At 43.9% G+C, this 16640-nt stretch overlaps 1 protein-coding gene across 1 annotated transcript; it reads right to left on the reverse strand.

Moving 5' to 3' along the window:
- Window positions 1-276: 276 nt before the first annotated feature.
- zgc:77151 (uncharacterized protein LOC337153 homolog) lies at window positions 277-16478 on the reverse strand. The gene is made up of 12 exons (XM_052047178.1): window positions 16311-16478; window positions 10407-10559; window positions 9734-9841; window positions 7950-8160; window positions 7537-7767; window positions 7350-7456; window positions 6996-7143; window positions 6848-6900; window positions 6640-6737; window positions 6396-6567; window positions 6097-6285; window positions 277-5795 (listed from the first exon to the last, which is right to left on the reverse strand). The coding sequence occupies exons 1-12, from the start codon at window positions 16329-16331 to the stop codon at window positions 4452-4454; spliced, it is 2835 nt and encodes a 944-aa protein (XP_051903138.1). The 5' UTR covers window positions 16332-16478; the 3' UTR covers window positions 277-4451.
- Window positions 16479-16640: the final 162 nt, after the last annotated feature.

A 16640-nucleotide genomic window follows, 5' to 3' on the forward strand; every position in this document is an offset into this window, starting at 1 on the left:
CCAGTTAGACTGTCGCCTAGTGGAGTTTTGGGGTATTGCTAGATTTAATCAAGCTTTGTCGGGCGGAGGAGGTGGGAGGGGGGCCGGGGGTGGAATATATTGAAAAGCCTGGAAAGATGTGCTGAAAATGGCCGCCACTCATCAATGACAACAAAAAAGTGTACCACTCTTATGTGTGAGAAACCTGCAGGAAATTACTTACTGGGTGTGCCGGGAGGTCAGTCTCGTCACATCAACACAGCTGACAAAACAATAAAAATGATTTAAAAGCCCATATTTCTCTTCAGAATACTTTTATTATAAATATACAGTGTGTTAATATGGAATGGTACCTGACACTGCCATTCTTTTTTTTAACGCTATTAGGCAAAAAAAAAAAAAAAAGGTAACTGAGCTTGTGTTGCAGTTGTCTAAATGACACAAATTCACAAGGGGAGCAAAAAAACGAAATAATAAAATGATGTAGTTGCAACAACGATGCTGAAGATGACCTGTATTTTGGTGTCAGGTGAGGTGATATCAAAAAAAAAAGAAAAGAAAAAAAAGTGAGGTCAGAGGATGTTGACGTGTTCTCAGACATTCATCGGGGCGACAAGTTTAAAGGTGCCGCATCATCCGTTTTGTATCATGGATGGATTTAACATGGAAAGGTATACTGTATTTGGAAGAAAATATAAACTTTCGTCCAAAAATATAAACACATGAAAAAGTACGTTTTTCCACTGTTATCATTTTAGCACTTTCCAAGACAAAAGCTTTCATCCGAACAAGTTTTTTTTTTCAAATTTAACCCAGCAACATTTTCGGATCAAAACAAATTACACAAAAATGAGGAATGTTGTTGTTGTAAAATGTAAAATTCATGAAAATTGGTGGTTTCTACTGTTAGCACTTTTTAATTAAAAATTTATATATTATCTATTAGTTTTCACACAAATGTGAAGCCATGTTAAAACGTTCCCTTTTTTTTGGGACAATTTTCTTCAAAACGTTTTTTTCTTCCCCCTTCCTCGAGACAACACCTTTAAACTGGTCACTTGAAGCCGATGAATGTCTTTTGCGTCAATCAAACCCAAAACAACTTTCCCATATGATGGAAAAGTACTGAAGGTCCAGTTCATGCTGTGCTGTCCTGTGAATTTCTCACCGTTGTGATCCCCCCCCCCCCCAAAGAAAAAAGTACAAACGGCTTTATGTTCAAGTCAACCACCACAATGTTTTTTTTTTAAACGTCCAAGCCGGCTCCAAAGTCATCAGGCACTTTCTAATGTTTAAGTCGCGTGCCGTTGGAGAGAGCCCATCAATGTTGTGGTAGTGTGCAAAAACACCGGGTTATACATCAACTCCGAACATGCATACAACAAAAATAAAATGTAAACATTGAAATCTGTAAGACAAAAAAAAAAGACCCTAGACTAAGCTTAAATAATCAAAGAGGAAACAAAATGGTTACTATCTTTTTTTTTTTTTACATGCCCTTGAGACTACAAGATCCCCGCGTCCACTCCCCAGCAGGTGTTCGGCCCCAGTGGCGTATCATCCAACATAAAACATGCAAGAAGGTTAAAAAATAAAACTTGAGAGGAAAATAAAACATAAAAAAAGGAATCAACTGGCATTCAGTGAGCTGCTGCGAGATGCTCAAAACACACACAGGACTTTGGCGAGAGGCAAAGTAAGTAAACCAGCTTGAAATATGAACGTGATGCGACCAAATGGCTTCAACGTCACATTTGTTGTTGCAGACAGAAAATGAAAATGGCACGTGCGATTTAAAATGGCTGTCACGTTTCGTTTTTAAAGCACAAATAAACAAAAACAACCAAAAAAAGCCACTTAAGACAATTAGGTCCCGTATGGATGAAGTTCAAGAGGATGATTAGTGGGCAAGAAAAAACAAACAAACAAAAAACAATAGTATCAGAATAGATTTTTTAAGAAAAAAAACAACTGCTGTATTTTTAAAAATCTGAATATATATATATATATATATACCCCCCATGGTGGTGGGGTGGGGGTCACTCAATGTTCTGGGAATAAATTTGTAATAATCCAAGAAAAAAAAGCCACAGGATAAAGTTTTTTTTTTTTATAATTAAGAAAACAAATGCCGTGTTAAGGAAAAAAAAACTTTCAATTTTTAAATTTCCCCACACGGTCATAAAGGCCATGAGAAAAAAATAGTTGCTTTTGAAATTTAGGCAAAACTTTTTTCCATAGGAAGAGTTTGTTTTTGTACAAATGATGGCTTATTATTATTAACCCCCCCTCACAATAGTGTATTATGACTTTCTTGTAGTGTAACAATTTTTTTTAAACTCATATATCTGTGATTTTTTTGAGGGGGGGGGCACAAAATCCTTATTTTATTCCAGTAGATTTACTTTTTTTCTTGCATCACAACATTATTCTATTAAAAAAACTTTGCATAACATGACAACTTTTTTCACCTAAATGTTTTTATTTTCATATAAGAAACTGACCGATTTTCTTTTTTCAGTAAATATACAACTTTTTCCACCTAACTTTGTCCTTGTAATATTTTCTTTGGGAATCTACACATTTTTGTTTGGAAAAGTACATTTTTATTCTTGTAATATAAAATATATCGCAGGAAATTCACGACTGTATTTTGTGATTTACAATCTTTTTTTGTGTGTGTGTAACGTTACGTTTTTTCGCCCCTTTTAATATTAAATTCATCCCATAACATCACAACTATATTTTCATAGGAGTATGTTTTCTTACTAACGTTATGACGCTATTGTAATTTTTTTTTCTCTTAATATTTCGGCTATTCTAATAAATTTACAACTTTCTTCCTGTACTTTTTATTTTGTTCCTCGTAAAATTCAGACTCCGATATGACTTTATTTTGGTTTTTTTTTTAAACTAATGTCACAATATTCATTATGAAAATTCCTGTAAGTATTTTCATAAATATATTTTTCTCATCATATTACCTTATTGTTGTCATGTCACATTTATTGTATTACATTATTATTATTTTTTTTTTAATTGATTCTCAGCTCAGCAACCGTCGCTCACGCTCACTCTCGATAAATAAAAAGTGAAACAACGGAAAGTATCATTCAGATTGGACGTAAAATGACCAAACAGTGTGATACATGAAAATGGTAACTGGAAAAAAAAGAAGAAGAAAAAAAAGAAGTGTCACTATGACACAAATGGGAAGTATTCCACTATCTTGTGAAACACTTCGCCATATTGGAGTTTGTAGTGTGTGTGTGTGTGTGTGTGTGTGTGAGTGTGAGTGCGGAGAGAGGTTTGAGTGTTGGACAAGATTGGCTTTGGCGCAGCAACAAGATGGCAGCCGCTACAGAACAAGAAATAAACAGCACCAGGTAGTCATGAAAGGATGGACAGTCGTAGATCTTGCTTCCACTACTCAAGAAAAGAAAAAAAAAAAAAAGATGACAGGCGTATAAATATGGACATGTGCAAATTTGAACCATAAAGTATACCGATGATTTCAAAAGGAAGAAGGCAGGGATTTAAAGGGACACCTTGACGTGGAAAGTTGTACTTTTTTTTGTTTCCCCTTTGGCTGTGTCCAAAATAATTCTCCATCATATGTATCGCTTTTCAGTCATCTATTCCGGCGACAGATAATGACAGAGAGAAAATGTTCTTTTTCACTAAATGGCAGGAGGTACAATTAAAACGATACACGTGCACACACGCACTCAGTCACACACGAGAATGATCGCTTGCGTTCAACTGAACAGGTCCCATAGTTGTACGATTTACGAGTGAATTCGGACGCGCTCATCACGATATACTTGACGTGAATGTTTCTGCGTTTGGTGGCGCGCCGTGAAAATTTCCATCCCGGCGTCAAGGTATCTCTTTAAAAAAGCGAAGCGAAGCCGGCGATGACCGCGAGCCCCTATAAGGCACGTTAGTGTCGGAAAAGCGAGCTAATAGTTAAACACTTCATATAACGTCAAGCTAACTAACGAATGAGCACGACTTCTGGGAGTGGCCCACACGCATATATATATGTGTGTGCGTGTGTGTGCTCCCAAGAACATTATTTTTTTTTTATGCGAAAATAACCGTCTCGACAGAAGTCGAGCACAATTCAAATTTGAAGCTACCGAACTACAGTACAGATGCTCGTTGGGACGGCTCGATGCATAGCATGCCCCTTATGCGTAATAATAAGCCTTAGGTTTTAATTTATTGATGGATCTAATTCAATATTTCTTTTGAATAATGGATGGGAAGGGTGGGGGCTAATCGTGTGGCAACGCTTGTTCAAGAGTCTCCGTTGCTTGTTTCCCGGAAAAGAAAGAAATGATTTGCGATTGTCTGTGCGACTGTAAGAATGTGATCCAAAACATTCCGAGCGCAGATGTTGGCCTCCCACTAGGCTGGCAAAAAAATAAAAATAAAAGGTGGATGATAGTTTTGTGGGTGGACTCTCTTCAGCTCTGCTGAGCCAGGACCAGAGCACCGGCCTGGGGCAGAACGGGGCTGGGGTGGCCCTTTGAGACTTCCACGTCACACTTTTCCACACTGGCTACCATCTGATCGCCGAATTCCTCCATTTTGTCCGCCGAGGTGTTGCCTTGCTCCTCGACGTCCTCGTTCGGCATCTCGACGTTCCCGTCCTGTTTGGTCGTGAATTCCGACTTGCGGTTACTCGTCTCCGTTCGCTCCGCTTCGGCTTCTTTCGTAGCCGTCACAGTCCTCTGGCTTTCCATCCCGGAGCCCGACGGGAGGACTTTGCCGAACTTCATCCCGTTCAGATCCTCGTCCAGTTTCACCTGGAAAGGCGGCAGGCCCAGCAGGAAGGCCCTGATCCTGCCGGGGGAGCTCAGGTCTGCCGGTTCCTCCTGGCTTTTTGCTCCCGGTTCCTGGCCGCCGCCTCCGATGGCCCCCGAGATGAGGCGCCCGGGGCCGCCGCCCAGGCTAAAGTCTGCGGCGCGCTCCGAGCAATTGGCTTTGACTTTCTTGAGCGACGGCTCGTACTCCGCGCCGTTGGCGCTCGCTTGACCCGGCTCGGCCGGGTCCGCGCCGGGTCGCTTGAGGGTAAAGCGCTTGCTGAGGTTGAGGGGCAGGGCCTGCTCGGGCGGCGGCGTGATGGGAGAGCACGGCGGCTTGACGCTCAGGTCCTGGGAGAGCGCCTCGGAGAGCCTGCGAGTGAAGCTTTGAAACTGAGTCGAGCCCAGGCGCGTCCTCATCAGCTGTCGTACTTGGACACTACAGTCCAGGTCCAAAGGTAGGACCCGGAGTGGGGGCAGAGGTTGACGGTAGCGTGGGTCCCGAGCGCCTCCCCTCTCGGTGTCCTCGTCCAGGTTGCACCCAGAGTACAGGTTGTGGTGCTGCTGAACAGGGCGGGCCGGCGGCGGCGGCGGTGGCAGCTGGTCCCCGCTCGTAAGAGGCGTGTCCGGGCTTCCGTGTTTGGGCTGGAGGGCGTAGACGGCAGCGTGCGGTTGACTCGGCTCTTGGGGAGTCAGGCCGGGGCCCTCCATGACCCTCTGGAAGCTCACGCAGTTCCTGAGCACGTCCAGGGGACACAGGCCTTTGATGGGGCTAAACCCGCCCAAGGATCCGCCCACAAAATGGCGAGGCAGCGCCGAGAGGAGGGCGCCCGGAGCCGCGGCTGCCGACTCTCCGGCCCGATCCTTGGGCTGCTCCTTTGGCTTGGGCGGAAAGGGGAGGAAGGGGGTGGACATGGGGGAGAGGTCGGGAGTGAGGGGCATGTTGATGGGAAGGGGGGCCGGCTGGGCGGGCTGCAGGGAGGTAGAGGCGAGAGGCTGCGGCACCTGGAGAGATGAGAGAACGCAGATCGGTCCATCTTAGGGAGAATGGACTTTTTCATGGTCTGGAGTATCGACCCCACCCCCGCAATTTGGACCTATTTTGACACACAAGATACTTCTTCTTGCCTCCTTCGCTGGGTTTAATCACGAAACCCCCCAAAAAAGTGCCGCCCTGACAGCTGCTGGAGGCTGTAAATTTCCCCAGTGTGGGACGAATAAAGGATATCTTATCTTATCTTATCTTAGAAAGCATAAGTGAAAGAACCAAGCCCGATGTGGACTTGCGGCCCATTCAAGCTCGTACCTGCTGCGCGCCGCCGTTTGGCGTCGGTCCATCGGCCGCCAGGAGAGCCGTCGACGACTCGGCTTTGACTTTGGCTTGCTGTTGCGCCAGCAGTTTGGCTTCGGCGATCAGAGAGGCCTTGTTGCGCTTGCCCGGCGGCCGCCCTCGCCCTCGCTTCACCACCACCACGGTGCCGTCAGCGGTGGTGATCTGGGCGCAAGGGAACATCAACGCAACCATTGAGTTATGGTCATATGATGGTGGGGGGCAAAAAAAGAAATTAAGTTTCATTGTAAGTAGCATTTTTTTTTAATTCTTACAGTGGTAGGTGGGGTGGCTGCCATTTTGGCTTTGACTTTGGGTCCAGGTTTTCGGTTCCGTGGGAGCGGCTTCCTCCCTCGGATGCCTCTGGGCTTTACGGGCAGGTGGCATTGTGGGATTTGGAGTTCCATGCCTCCAGCTATCAGGTGCTCTTCGTAAGGGAGCATCAGCCTGAGACAAAAAAAAGAGAAGTCTCGAGATGCGCCGTCGAAAAGCCGGAACGCTCGCGCGTAATGGGCGAACCTTTCGTAGTGTCTCCTGGTGCAGGTTGCGGCGCTCGTGCTGCCGGGACATCCGCCCAACTCGTTGTAAACCACCTTCCACATGCGGTCCGACGTGACCTGAGACGCCGAGCGTGGAATCCATCACAGTGTTCATTTGTAAAAGAAGCTTTCCACTTTCCAATATCCACGCGAGGCGACAGAACACGAAGACAATAAATGCGTGTTACCTTTTCATAGCCTCCAAGACGTCTGACCACTGAGTACATGAGGAAGAGGTCGACTAAGGGCGTCGGGGGAGAGACAGAGAAAAATCAACATTTTGTTTGAAATGTCCTCCGGTCAATAAAACAAAGGCCGCGTGCGAGCAAATCTCACTCTTCTTGAAGCCGAGGTTGGGCACTTTGTGGATGGGTGAGCCTTGGCGCTCCATGAAGGCGAAGAGCTCGTCCAGGAACAGCTGCTCTTCGGGATGAGGGAGCCAGCCGCTGTCGCCGCCCACCTCGACGCTGCCCATCACGTTCTCCTAAACACAACCGACATAAGGAGGTTGACCAGGTGGGATTCAAGAGATGTCTGTCTTAAAAAAAAAAAAAAATGTTGTAAGTTATAAACAGCAATTATGAATGATTGGAATCCCAGTTTCCACGCACTGGGTTCAATATTTCACCAAACATAAGCAAAGTGTGGAGAGTCTCTGTCACCAAGATACATTTTGATCATTGATCAAACCTTCATTTTCTCGATCCAGGATTCCGACTGGCCGGGGGTCGGAGTGTCTCTGCCGTCGTGGCCTCGTCTCTTGCGGGGTCGTCCTCGGAGGCTAAGAGATGGACACCCTGCGGCAAACCAAAAATGATGAAAAATACTCAAATGGAGTCATTTGTGTTTTTTGTTTTGTTTTTGCGGAGGTCCTTACGGAAGTGCCAGGAGAAGCTGACGCTGCTTTCCAGCGTGGGGTGGTTGAAAGTGTCCCTGCAGTACATCAAGCGAGTGCTGGGCGTCACCCTGACGCCGCCCAGGGCCAACAGGTGGGCGTCCTGCAGCGCCGGGCCCCGGGCGCCGTCCTGGATGCGCCTCTGCAGCGAGCGGTAGCGGCAATACTGTGGGTAGCTGAGGACTTTGACGCTTTTGGATTCGGCCACGCCGTCTGCGACACAAAAAAAAAAAGCTGCAGTGTCAGCGTGCGTGCGTATGGTTAGTTGTCTTTATGTGCCGTGGAGATGACGGAAGACGCGTTGAGGGTACGTCCCTCGTTTCTCAGCATTTCAGCTGGGATAGGCCACAGCTCACCCAAGAAGATAAAGCGCGACAGAAAAAGGATTTTTTTACTTTCACTCTTGTCCTTCAGAGGCTTGTAGTCTGTCGTGTTGCCGGCGCTGTCGGCCGCGTCGCCCCCCTGTGGCGGTTTGTGGATTCGGTTGGGGGTGACGCACGGCGCTGCCTTCGGCTTGACTATCCACGCCGGCGGCTCGGCGCACGACCACCGCACCAGGTCCTCCACCCGCATTACCATCTTTCGGGACACGGCCACAACCTCGTCCTACGGAAAGGCGCGGGAAATCATCACTCGGGCATTCCCAAATGTGGTAGAATTTGAGATCTGGGCTCATAAGGTGCCTCCAAAGGTGCCACATGAGCTCAGCAAATCTCATGAGACTTCAAGTTTAGTGGGCCCGAAAGATTTGAGGTCGATGCCGATACTTGGGACCAAATATGTTATGATAACCAATTAAATCGGTTATTCTTTTGAAAAGGCTTCATCTTTCTCTTCTCTTGCTGCGGTTTTAAACAACGCTGGAATTCAGTTTCGTTTCAATGAGGATAACTGATTTGAGATGAGGTTGACTGCATTTCCCGTGGGAAAATGGTTTTGAAATCACAACAAGTTGAACGTCAACAGATTGTCTTTCCACTTTGGATGCGCCGCATGAATTTTTATTTATTTATTTTTGTCTGGACGATGATGGCACGTTTATGCTCCGTGATTTTCACTTCTTTCTCAGTAAATTGGGGACAGGGGGGGGGATAAAAAAAAAAATTTAAATAAATCCTGCATCATAGATTTATCAAATCCCGGCTGTGCTCGCAGCGGCTGACTCCGTTCTGTGACATTCAAGGTGCGGCATCTTATTTTGGGATTCCGTCACGCTGGCTGGCGATTCTTAAATGTCGTCTGTGAATAAATAGCACGTTACGAGGGAGTCACGGTCCAGGCGCTTTCCAGTGGATGTACGTTTGCAGCCTGTATGCAGGGAACCCCCCCCCCCCTGCCCCCCTCCACCTCCCGTATCCCACCTCCACCTCTCCTGGGCTCACTTCCAGGTGGGAGTTCCCGCATTCCTGCCCCCACACACACAAGAGCCAGGTGTGAGCTCATTAACGCACCGTGAGGAGAGCAGGCTGAGGGCTGAGGGGAGAAGGCTCACCGTAAAGAAGAAAAAAAAAAGAAAAAAGAAAGAAGGTTTATTCATTTTAAAGCTTATCTGGCCGAGCGGGGCTGATTTATAGTCCCCGCGCCACAGGCTACGCCGCACTGCATCATTGCGCAAGACTTTCGTTTGTACCGCGTGTGAGGTGAGGCGGAAGCCGCTGCTTCTAATTCAAAACAACGGCGAGTGAGCCAGCAACTCGCGGCACCTGAAATGGAATCGGGCTGAGGAGTCTCTCTGGGCCAGAAAAGTTGCTTCGGGCAAACTTGAACATGAAAGTGGGAATTAGCAAGAAAAAAAAAATAAAAGGATGGAGACATTATTGAGATTCCTCCCACAACACCTTTAGAGGCCACGTTCTTGTGACACGGTTATTATTAGACGTTTGTGGCGCATTCGTCTGATTATATTATGGCGCTGGACTCACTCGCTGGCGAACAGGAAGAACATTTCCATGCGGGCGACATGTATTCTGATCTCAAATGGGCATCCCATTCCGACGTGTGATATTTTTGTTGTCGGTAATTACGCTCCCCATTACCCCCCCAAAAAATGTATCTAGGTATAAATATTACATTTCACAATAAAATCAATGACAAAGCCCATAAAGGCAAAGCTGGCAGTGAATGAGCCAGCGGAGCCCCGCACCGGCTCTCTCCCATTCCCCCGGGACCTTTCACCTACCTCTCCGTGCTCCCCGGTTCGACCCTTTGGCGTGTCTTCTGGCAGGAAGTAGAGTCTGGTGCTGGCCAGGAGGTGGCGCTGCGTCTGGTCTTCCCATAGTAAAGTCACCTGCGTGCAAAGGAGACAGCAACCATTTTATTATCGACTTGTTTTGAATGGTATTGGACTAACAAGGCATCCAAAAAAACACCCTAATACTTTGTAAGTCAAAATCAAGTTTTAACTTGCGTGTATAGTTTCCAAAGAAAGTCCAGTCAAAATCCCCACGCTGCAAAATGATGAGGGAATAGTATGAATGATTCCAAATACATTTTTTTTTAATGAAGTGGTCAATTCACTCATCACTCAAATGAAAAATAGTTTTTGAAAACGACTTGGCATCGCGTTTAATTATGTCATTGCTCTTGCACGCAACTGGGGCCGGCCAAAATGCTCCGATACTATGAAGCCGATACCAATTTACGAGCTAGAGATATATCTCCTGGCCACATGGAGCAACTTTTCAGCCGAGTGCAATGTATTTGAAGCAGTGTTGTATTTCTTTTTAAAACACCGCAATTACATTTGTACATCTCCTCCTCCTAAAATGTCCATATCAAACCCGGCGGCGGGTTTGATGTGCATGTCACCTTCATGTGCCAAGTTTAGCTTTCGCATGGGCTAGCCGACTCACCTCAGCGATGCACACGGGATCCTCCGCCCCGCAGCGGACAAAGTAAAACTCGCCCAGCCGCCACACCTGCACGGGGCCGTCGGCTCGGGTTTTGCTGCCGACCGACTTGTAGAAGGCGTAACTGCCTCTCTGGCAGCAGGGAGCACCCAACCACTGTGGGGAGGAAGACAGCAGCGCGGGTCAGGACAATGGTCAAAAAGCGCAGCTGCAGATTTGCAATGATGACGCGTCATTTCAGCAATTGCACATAACGAGGCCTTTCCGTTGCGGGGGATTCAAATTGTCGGCAAACACAATCATGGGAGGGGTTAGTCGCTTTCATTTTCAAAATACAAAATGAGGTTACATAATCACATAACCAGTTTTCAACCAACACTTTTCACGATGGCAAAGCGGTACCACGGCCGCACCTCACGCAAAACACATCAAATATTATGATAACAAATATTTTTTGTACTTTTTAAACAGATTTGTTTGTGTTACGATTCCACCCCAGTCATTTTATTCCACTTTTTTTTCTTACGTCAAAAAATATTTCGCTGTAACAACGAGCTGTCCCGGCTTGTCAAAAAGAAATGCCAATCGTGCATATTTACTGATAAATCTCTGATGCCACAATCTTATTCTTGTAAGATAACCAGCTTGTCAAAAAAATTCTCTAATGAATCATTTCTTTCCAAATGACCTTTTTTTTTTTTTTACCATGTAAAATGTTTGTCACTGATAAGACTGATGAATTGGACTGATTATGTCATTTGCCTAAGAGCAACATTCTTGAACATTTTCAGAAAACAAGGGGGGAAAAAAACCCAACAAATTAATTTTTCTGCCTTCATTCAACCTTTACAAAATCAACCCGCATGATGTCTCATGCGGGTTGATTTTGCAATGATGCAATGATGCTATCAGGCTAACAATGTGCTATGTGTCTCCATCGTCGGCAAGAAGGCGAAGAATGACGTTAAAAATTAAGCCCTGCGTGAGCGCGGCATATCTGCGGCTCCTGATACAGACTGTAAATATCGCCGGGGTGAGTGTGTGTGTGTGTGTGCGTTTCGGCTGTGCGCACATGACGTTGTTTCAAAATGACTCACAGCGGAGCCTGTGACACGAAATGATGCATTAGGATGCTGTGACGTGAATGGTCGGAGGAAGTGTCATAATCCGGATTGGACACTTTTTAATAAAGTACATGGAGGGATGCAGTCGAGTTAAACAGTTCAAGTTGAGGCGAAAGATGTCCTTTTTTTTAGCACATGTTGAGATCTCAAGCACACTGACAATCCACAACATTTAAATGTTCTCCCAATTAAAATCGTGACCACTCTGCGGTGGCAGAGCCACTCTGCAGTTTGTAAAGAAGTGATTCATCAAACAGAAGCACTCAATATTTGGCCCCGCTTTTGAAACAGATCTATGTCAGAAATGCATGGTGGGGACCAGGTTGACCATTTCGAAAGACCGTAGGAGATTTAAGGAGTGTTTCTGCTCATGACGCAAAGATGAACGCTCCTTTCACTCAGGTTTTTTTTTTTCTAAAAACATGGCAGCCAGGTAAATGCGGCCCTCGCGATATTGAATCCATCAGGCTCCTCTGTGATTCCAGTTTGGAGCTGAAGGCATTAAAAAAAAAAAAAAAGGGCAGAATTACAGCAGCTTTACGTGAAACACAATACGCGTTCTCCCAGCTGCCGCCTGCCAGCAGCAAACAACCCCAAATATTTCTCAGACGATCTTTCTGGGTGACAAATAGTCTAGCTCAAAAAGGTGCTCACCTCTCAACGTGACTCGTTTGCACAGAGAAATATTGTCCGCATATAATATTTTAATGGCTGAATGATGCATTAGGCACTGAGTGAGCTGCTTTTTGAATTAGGTGCACTATGGTTAATTTTAGATGGCAGAAAAACGTTTTTAGTTTTTGATTATATTTATTTACACAATAATATTACTCAACGGTCGTTTTAACAACGAAACAGACAAAACTATGTAAGAAATAGGGCAAAAACATCTCATGTTGTTTTGACAACAATCTCAGTGTTTGACCCAACAGCACCTCTACAGGTGGAGCCACACATTGCATTTAATTTTGATGCATTTGCCAGAAAAAAAAGATTTTCCCCCTTTGTTTCTAATCATGTTGCTACTTGTTGCTAAGTTTATCTGTAAAAATTCTATCATCAAAAAAAAATCAACACACTATTTGACAAAATTAAAATCAATAAGCTTGGTAACCATAATGTAAAAATTAAACATTGTTGGCTAGAAAATATTGTCATTATTCAACAGTGCTCTAATAAATAGTTTATGGAGAATTTTTAAAAATGGTAATAAGGGTAATTTATCCATTCCTACATTAAAAATATGGGATTTTCGTATTCCAGGCGAGTGTCTTTTTGAGATGAATTAATCCATGTGGTGTGTGTCTGTGTGTATGGGTGGGGTCGCAAGAGCAGCTGCTCCTCATTTACTCCTACTGAAAAGGTCGGACATGAAGATTCACCCAAATAAAAGTGCTTATTCTGCATTTCCTGTATAGCCCAACTTGTACGCTTGCACATTACAGCACAACAACCAGTTGTTCCTGTTTGGCTCGTCATTGTTATGCCTGCCTTCCTACTTCCCTGCTTGCCGAAATGCAGAATATTCTCAAATTTGCACTCTTGTGTGGATCAACTATAATCAGCCCCCCCCCTCTTTAAAAGAAGAAAAAAAGCCCCACCATGCCGTGCAACCCCTCCCCCACCGCATACCCACCCTTCTTCCTCCCTAACCCCCACGCGCCACAGTTCTGCAGACAAGCTGCAGCAGGCACAGGATCAATTTATAAATGAATAATAAAAAAATAAATAAAAGCCCGAGCAGCAAATAAAAATTTGGAAAGAAAAAAAAAAAAAAGAAGACATACAGAGTGGTGACGTGGTGAAGTCACAGTGCCTCAATTAGCATCGGAGAAAAAGGAAGCCACACATGACCAACACCCAGAGGGAAAACGACACATACACAACCCCCCCCCCCAAAAAAACCCCAACAACATCAAAAAAACAAACACAGCAAAGTCTCCTTTTCAGTCTTAACGCAACATTTATTAATCTTCCCTGACGTTTAAAAAAAAAAAAGAAAAAAAAGGGCGAGGCCAACAGTGGAGAGCAAACATACACATGCAGCTGAAATTACAGAAGCAAAGAATAAAAATAAGTGAGGGAAGACTGCAGTGATATTATAATGACACACTGAGAAAGTGGGCCTACAATAAAAATAATAATTAAAAAAAAATACACGGTACTAATAAATACCCAGGAAAATAGAAATGCATGTTTTAAAATAGAAATGACAATTAAGGTGGGGTAGCAACAATACGAATAAATACCACTGCCTGCTGCGACAATACACTGCATCAAAAAAGGCATATGTTGCCAATATTTCAAAACAACAGCAAACGGGCGCCTCAAGAACAAAAGGGTGAAATATGTGATATAAATAGACTTGAAAAGCAACTCGAAATGGAATATCTTAACATTAAAAGCACAACGGCAGACATTTTCCTAAACATATTTCCTTGACAAGATGGATGCCCTACAAGGCAAAAAATAAATACAAAGCAAGCAGGATGCACACGAGATCATCTCAGGTAGTAATATACAAAAAAAAGAACTAAATAAGATTCTGAAGCTAAAAAATATTTGTAACTTGAAAACAACACACACCCAGAAAATCCAGTTTAGTTTGACCGATACGTACTGACAAAAATATATCACTGAATTAAATGTTCAAATTACACAGAATGTTACAAAGGCTGAAAGTTAGTTTGGCGTGTTTAGTACATCTCCTTGTATTTGACTTTTAAGCGCAATACATTTGCACTGAATCATTCAAAAGTTTGCTGAGGCAAGTCCCTTTTTGTTTCGTACAATTTAATTAAATCATTACTGAACTACATGTTTTTTTCTTCGACATTAAAGCGCAATGTTCATGTTCAAACTGGCCATCATGTTGCAGTGGCTTAATATTAAAGACACATTTTAGGACTGAGACTTGTCTCGTTTTTGATGAACATTACTTACTGAGGGCGTGACACAAAACTGAATTTTTGGAGGGGCTACTTGTAAGCAGTTGAGGAACCACTGCAGTACACAAATCAATCCACCATTTTGTTGTCCTGAAAAACTGTTTACCAGCCGTAGTTGTTGTTGAAAGAGGCTCAGCGAATACAACTCAGGCTGTGCTACAAATATACCCTATTTTAGCAGCCCACGATATCTTAATCATTTTTAACGTCGACAAGATTAATCTACGGCTCTTTACAACTATTTATCAATCCAAAAGAGCACGAAAACAACCAAGAACAAAACTCCCTCCATTTTTGCATCCGCTGGGGGCACCAGGATGCACATTCTCCATATATTTCATTTAATTACAGTGAAGCCATGTGATGAATAGCAACATGAGCATATGATAAACATACTATTATCCATTAGAAGGATTTCATGCAGCAGTCTCAAATCTTTCTGGACTTTTTTTTTTTACCCCCTCCCTCCTCCAGAGCCCGAGGGGAGGTGGCTAAGGAAGAGAACAGTGCTCGGCTCAGCCTAGCGGTGGAAATGAGGCAGGAAAATAAAAACCACATAATATAATCTGAGAGGCCAGTCTCAAAATGTGAACACTAACAAACACACTCACACGCACACACACACAGTTTCAAATGGAAACCCTTAATCTGTTTGCGTCAGTGCTCGTGATATTTTCTGGGAAATAAAATGCAGACATTTTTGTGAGTTCTAAGAAAACTCCCATTAAATATTAGAAACAGAATGTCCTATCATATACATAAATCTTTTCTTTTTTTAAAACAACAACAAGCTAAGAGTATTGACCTTGACTATATCCTATTATTCAACGCAACAGGGAAAAAACAGCAGTGAGACTTTGCTATTTTAAATTATGAATATTAGATAACAGTATTAAATGTAATCGTGGGAGGTTTATGTTAAAATATATAGATTTTATGAGCTCTGTGCTCCCTCTTTGTGGGGTTTAAATCTTAACTAAAAAAATAAAATAAAAATCACATATCTGCCTCAATATTAGCATTCCTCCTTAAACTGTGGTAATTACGGCCGAGACAAAATGTCGGGGCTTGATAATATTATTACGCCCCCTGTTTAACGCCAACGAAACAGTTAAACCTCTCCCCGGTCGAGCTAATCCAACATTTTTAAATAAAAAAATAATACCTACTTTATTTTCAATTATAACGATCGCTAGCTGGTGGCTAGGCTAAGCTAGCTAGCTGGCTGGGTTTAAAAAAAGAGGAGGAGCGGTGTTAGCTTTAAAAGTTTCCTGTTTTTTTTGGTCTATTTTAGGCGATAAATGTTATTTTATTTCGATAATATGTGCTTCGCACGGGTGGGTGGAGGGAGGTCGGTTAGCATAGTCGCGAAACCGGGGAGACTCATGTCGACACGACCACACAAAGAAATTAATCATTAAACACAACGGGAAATATCAAGAAATTATTACACGCGGATTTTGAACGTGCTGCCGTTGGTGGGGACAGTCAGGCTCTAACTCGTTGTGTGTCACGGTCGAACGTTTCAGAGCGAGGGTGGAAAATTATCCAAATATTAGAATATTATTCATACATATGCCACGTTTGAAGCGGGGGAAAGTTGGAATAAAAGTTGGAATTGTGAGTCACAGCAACTCTATGTGTCTGTGGGGGCGAAGGGGGGAGGGGGGCAATCAATGCGATATGGACAAACTAAATGAAATAAAACTCTAAATCCGAGGCCATATTTGTCGACGATTAATTTCGTCAAGGTGGTAGGCAGCGAGAAAACCGACTAGTACATATCGGGGCATTTCATAGAAAAAATATAAATATAAATATATATATTTTTTTACCTGTATTGCATTGTGCTCCATTGCAGTCCTGCATTCCCTCTGCGAGGCCCCTCTCCGGTTACACCACCGGGACTCGCCGTCACACAAACAAACGCACCACCACTGAACCAGAGAGAGAGAGAGAGAGAGAGAGAGAGAGAGAGAGAGAGAGAGAGAGAGAGAGAGAGAGAGAGAGACAGAGAGAGAGAGAGAACGCAATACACCCCCCCTTAAAAATCAGCTTTTTGGAGGAAATAGGGCAGGCTCGAGGTGTGGCCAAAGTTAGCCAACTTAAATGTTAATAACGAAAGATAAATTCCTCTACGGATGAGTAATCTACTTTGATAAATC

This window comes from Hippocampus zosterae, chromosome 16, assembly GCF_025434085.1.
Source record: "Hippocampus zosterae strain Florida chromosome 16, ASM2543408v3, whole genome shotgun sequence".
Classification (NCBI taxonomy): Eukaryota; Metazoa; Chordata; class Actinopteri; order Syngnathiformes; family Syngnathidae; genus Hippocampus; species Hippocampus zosterae.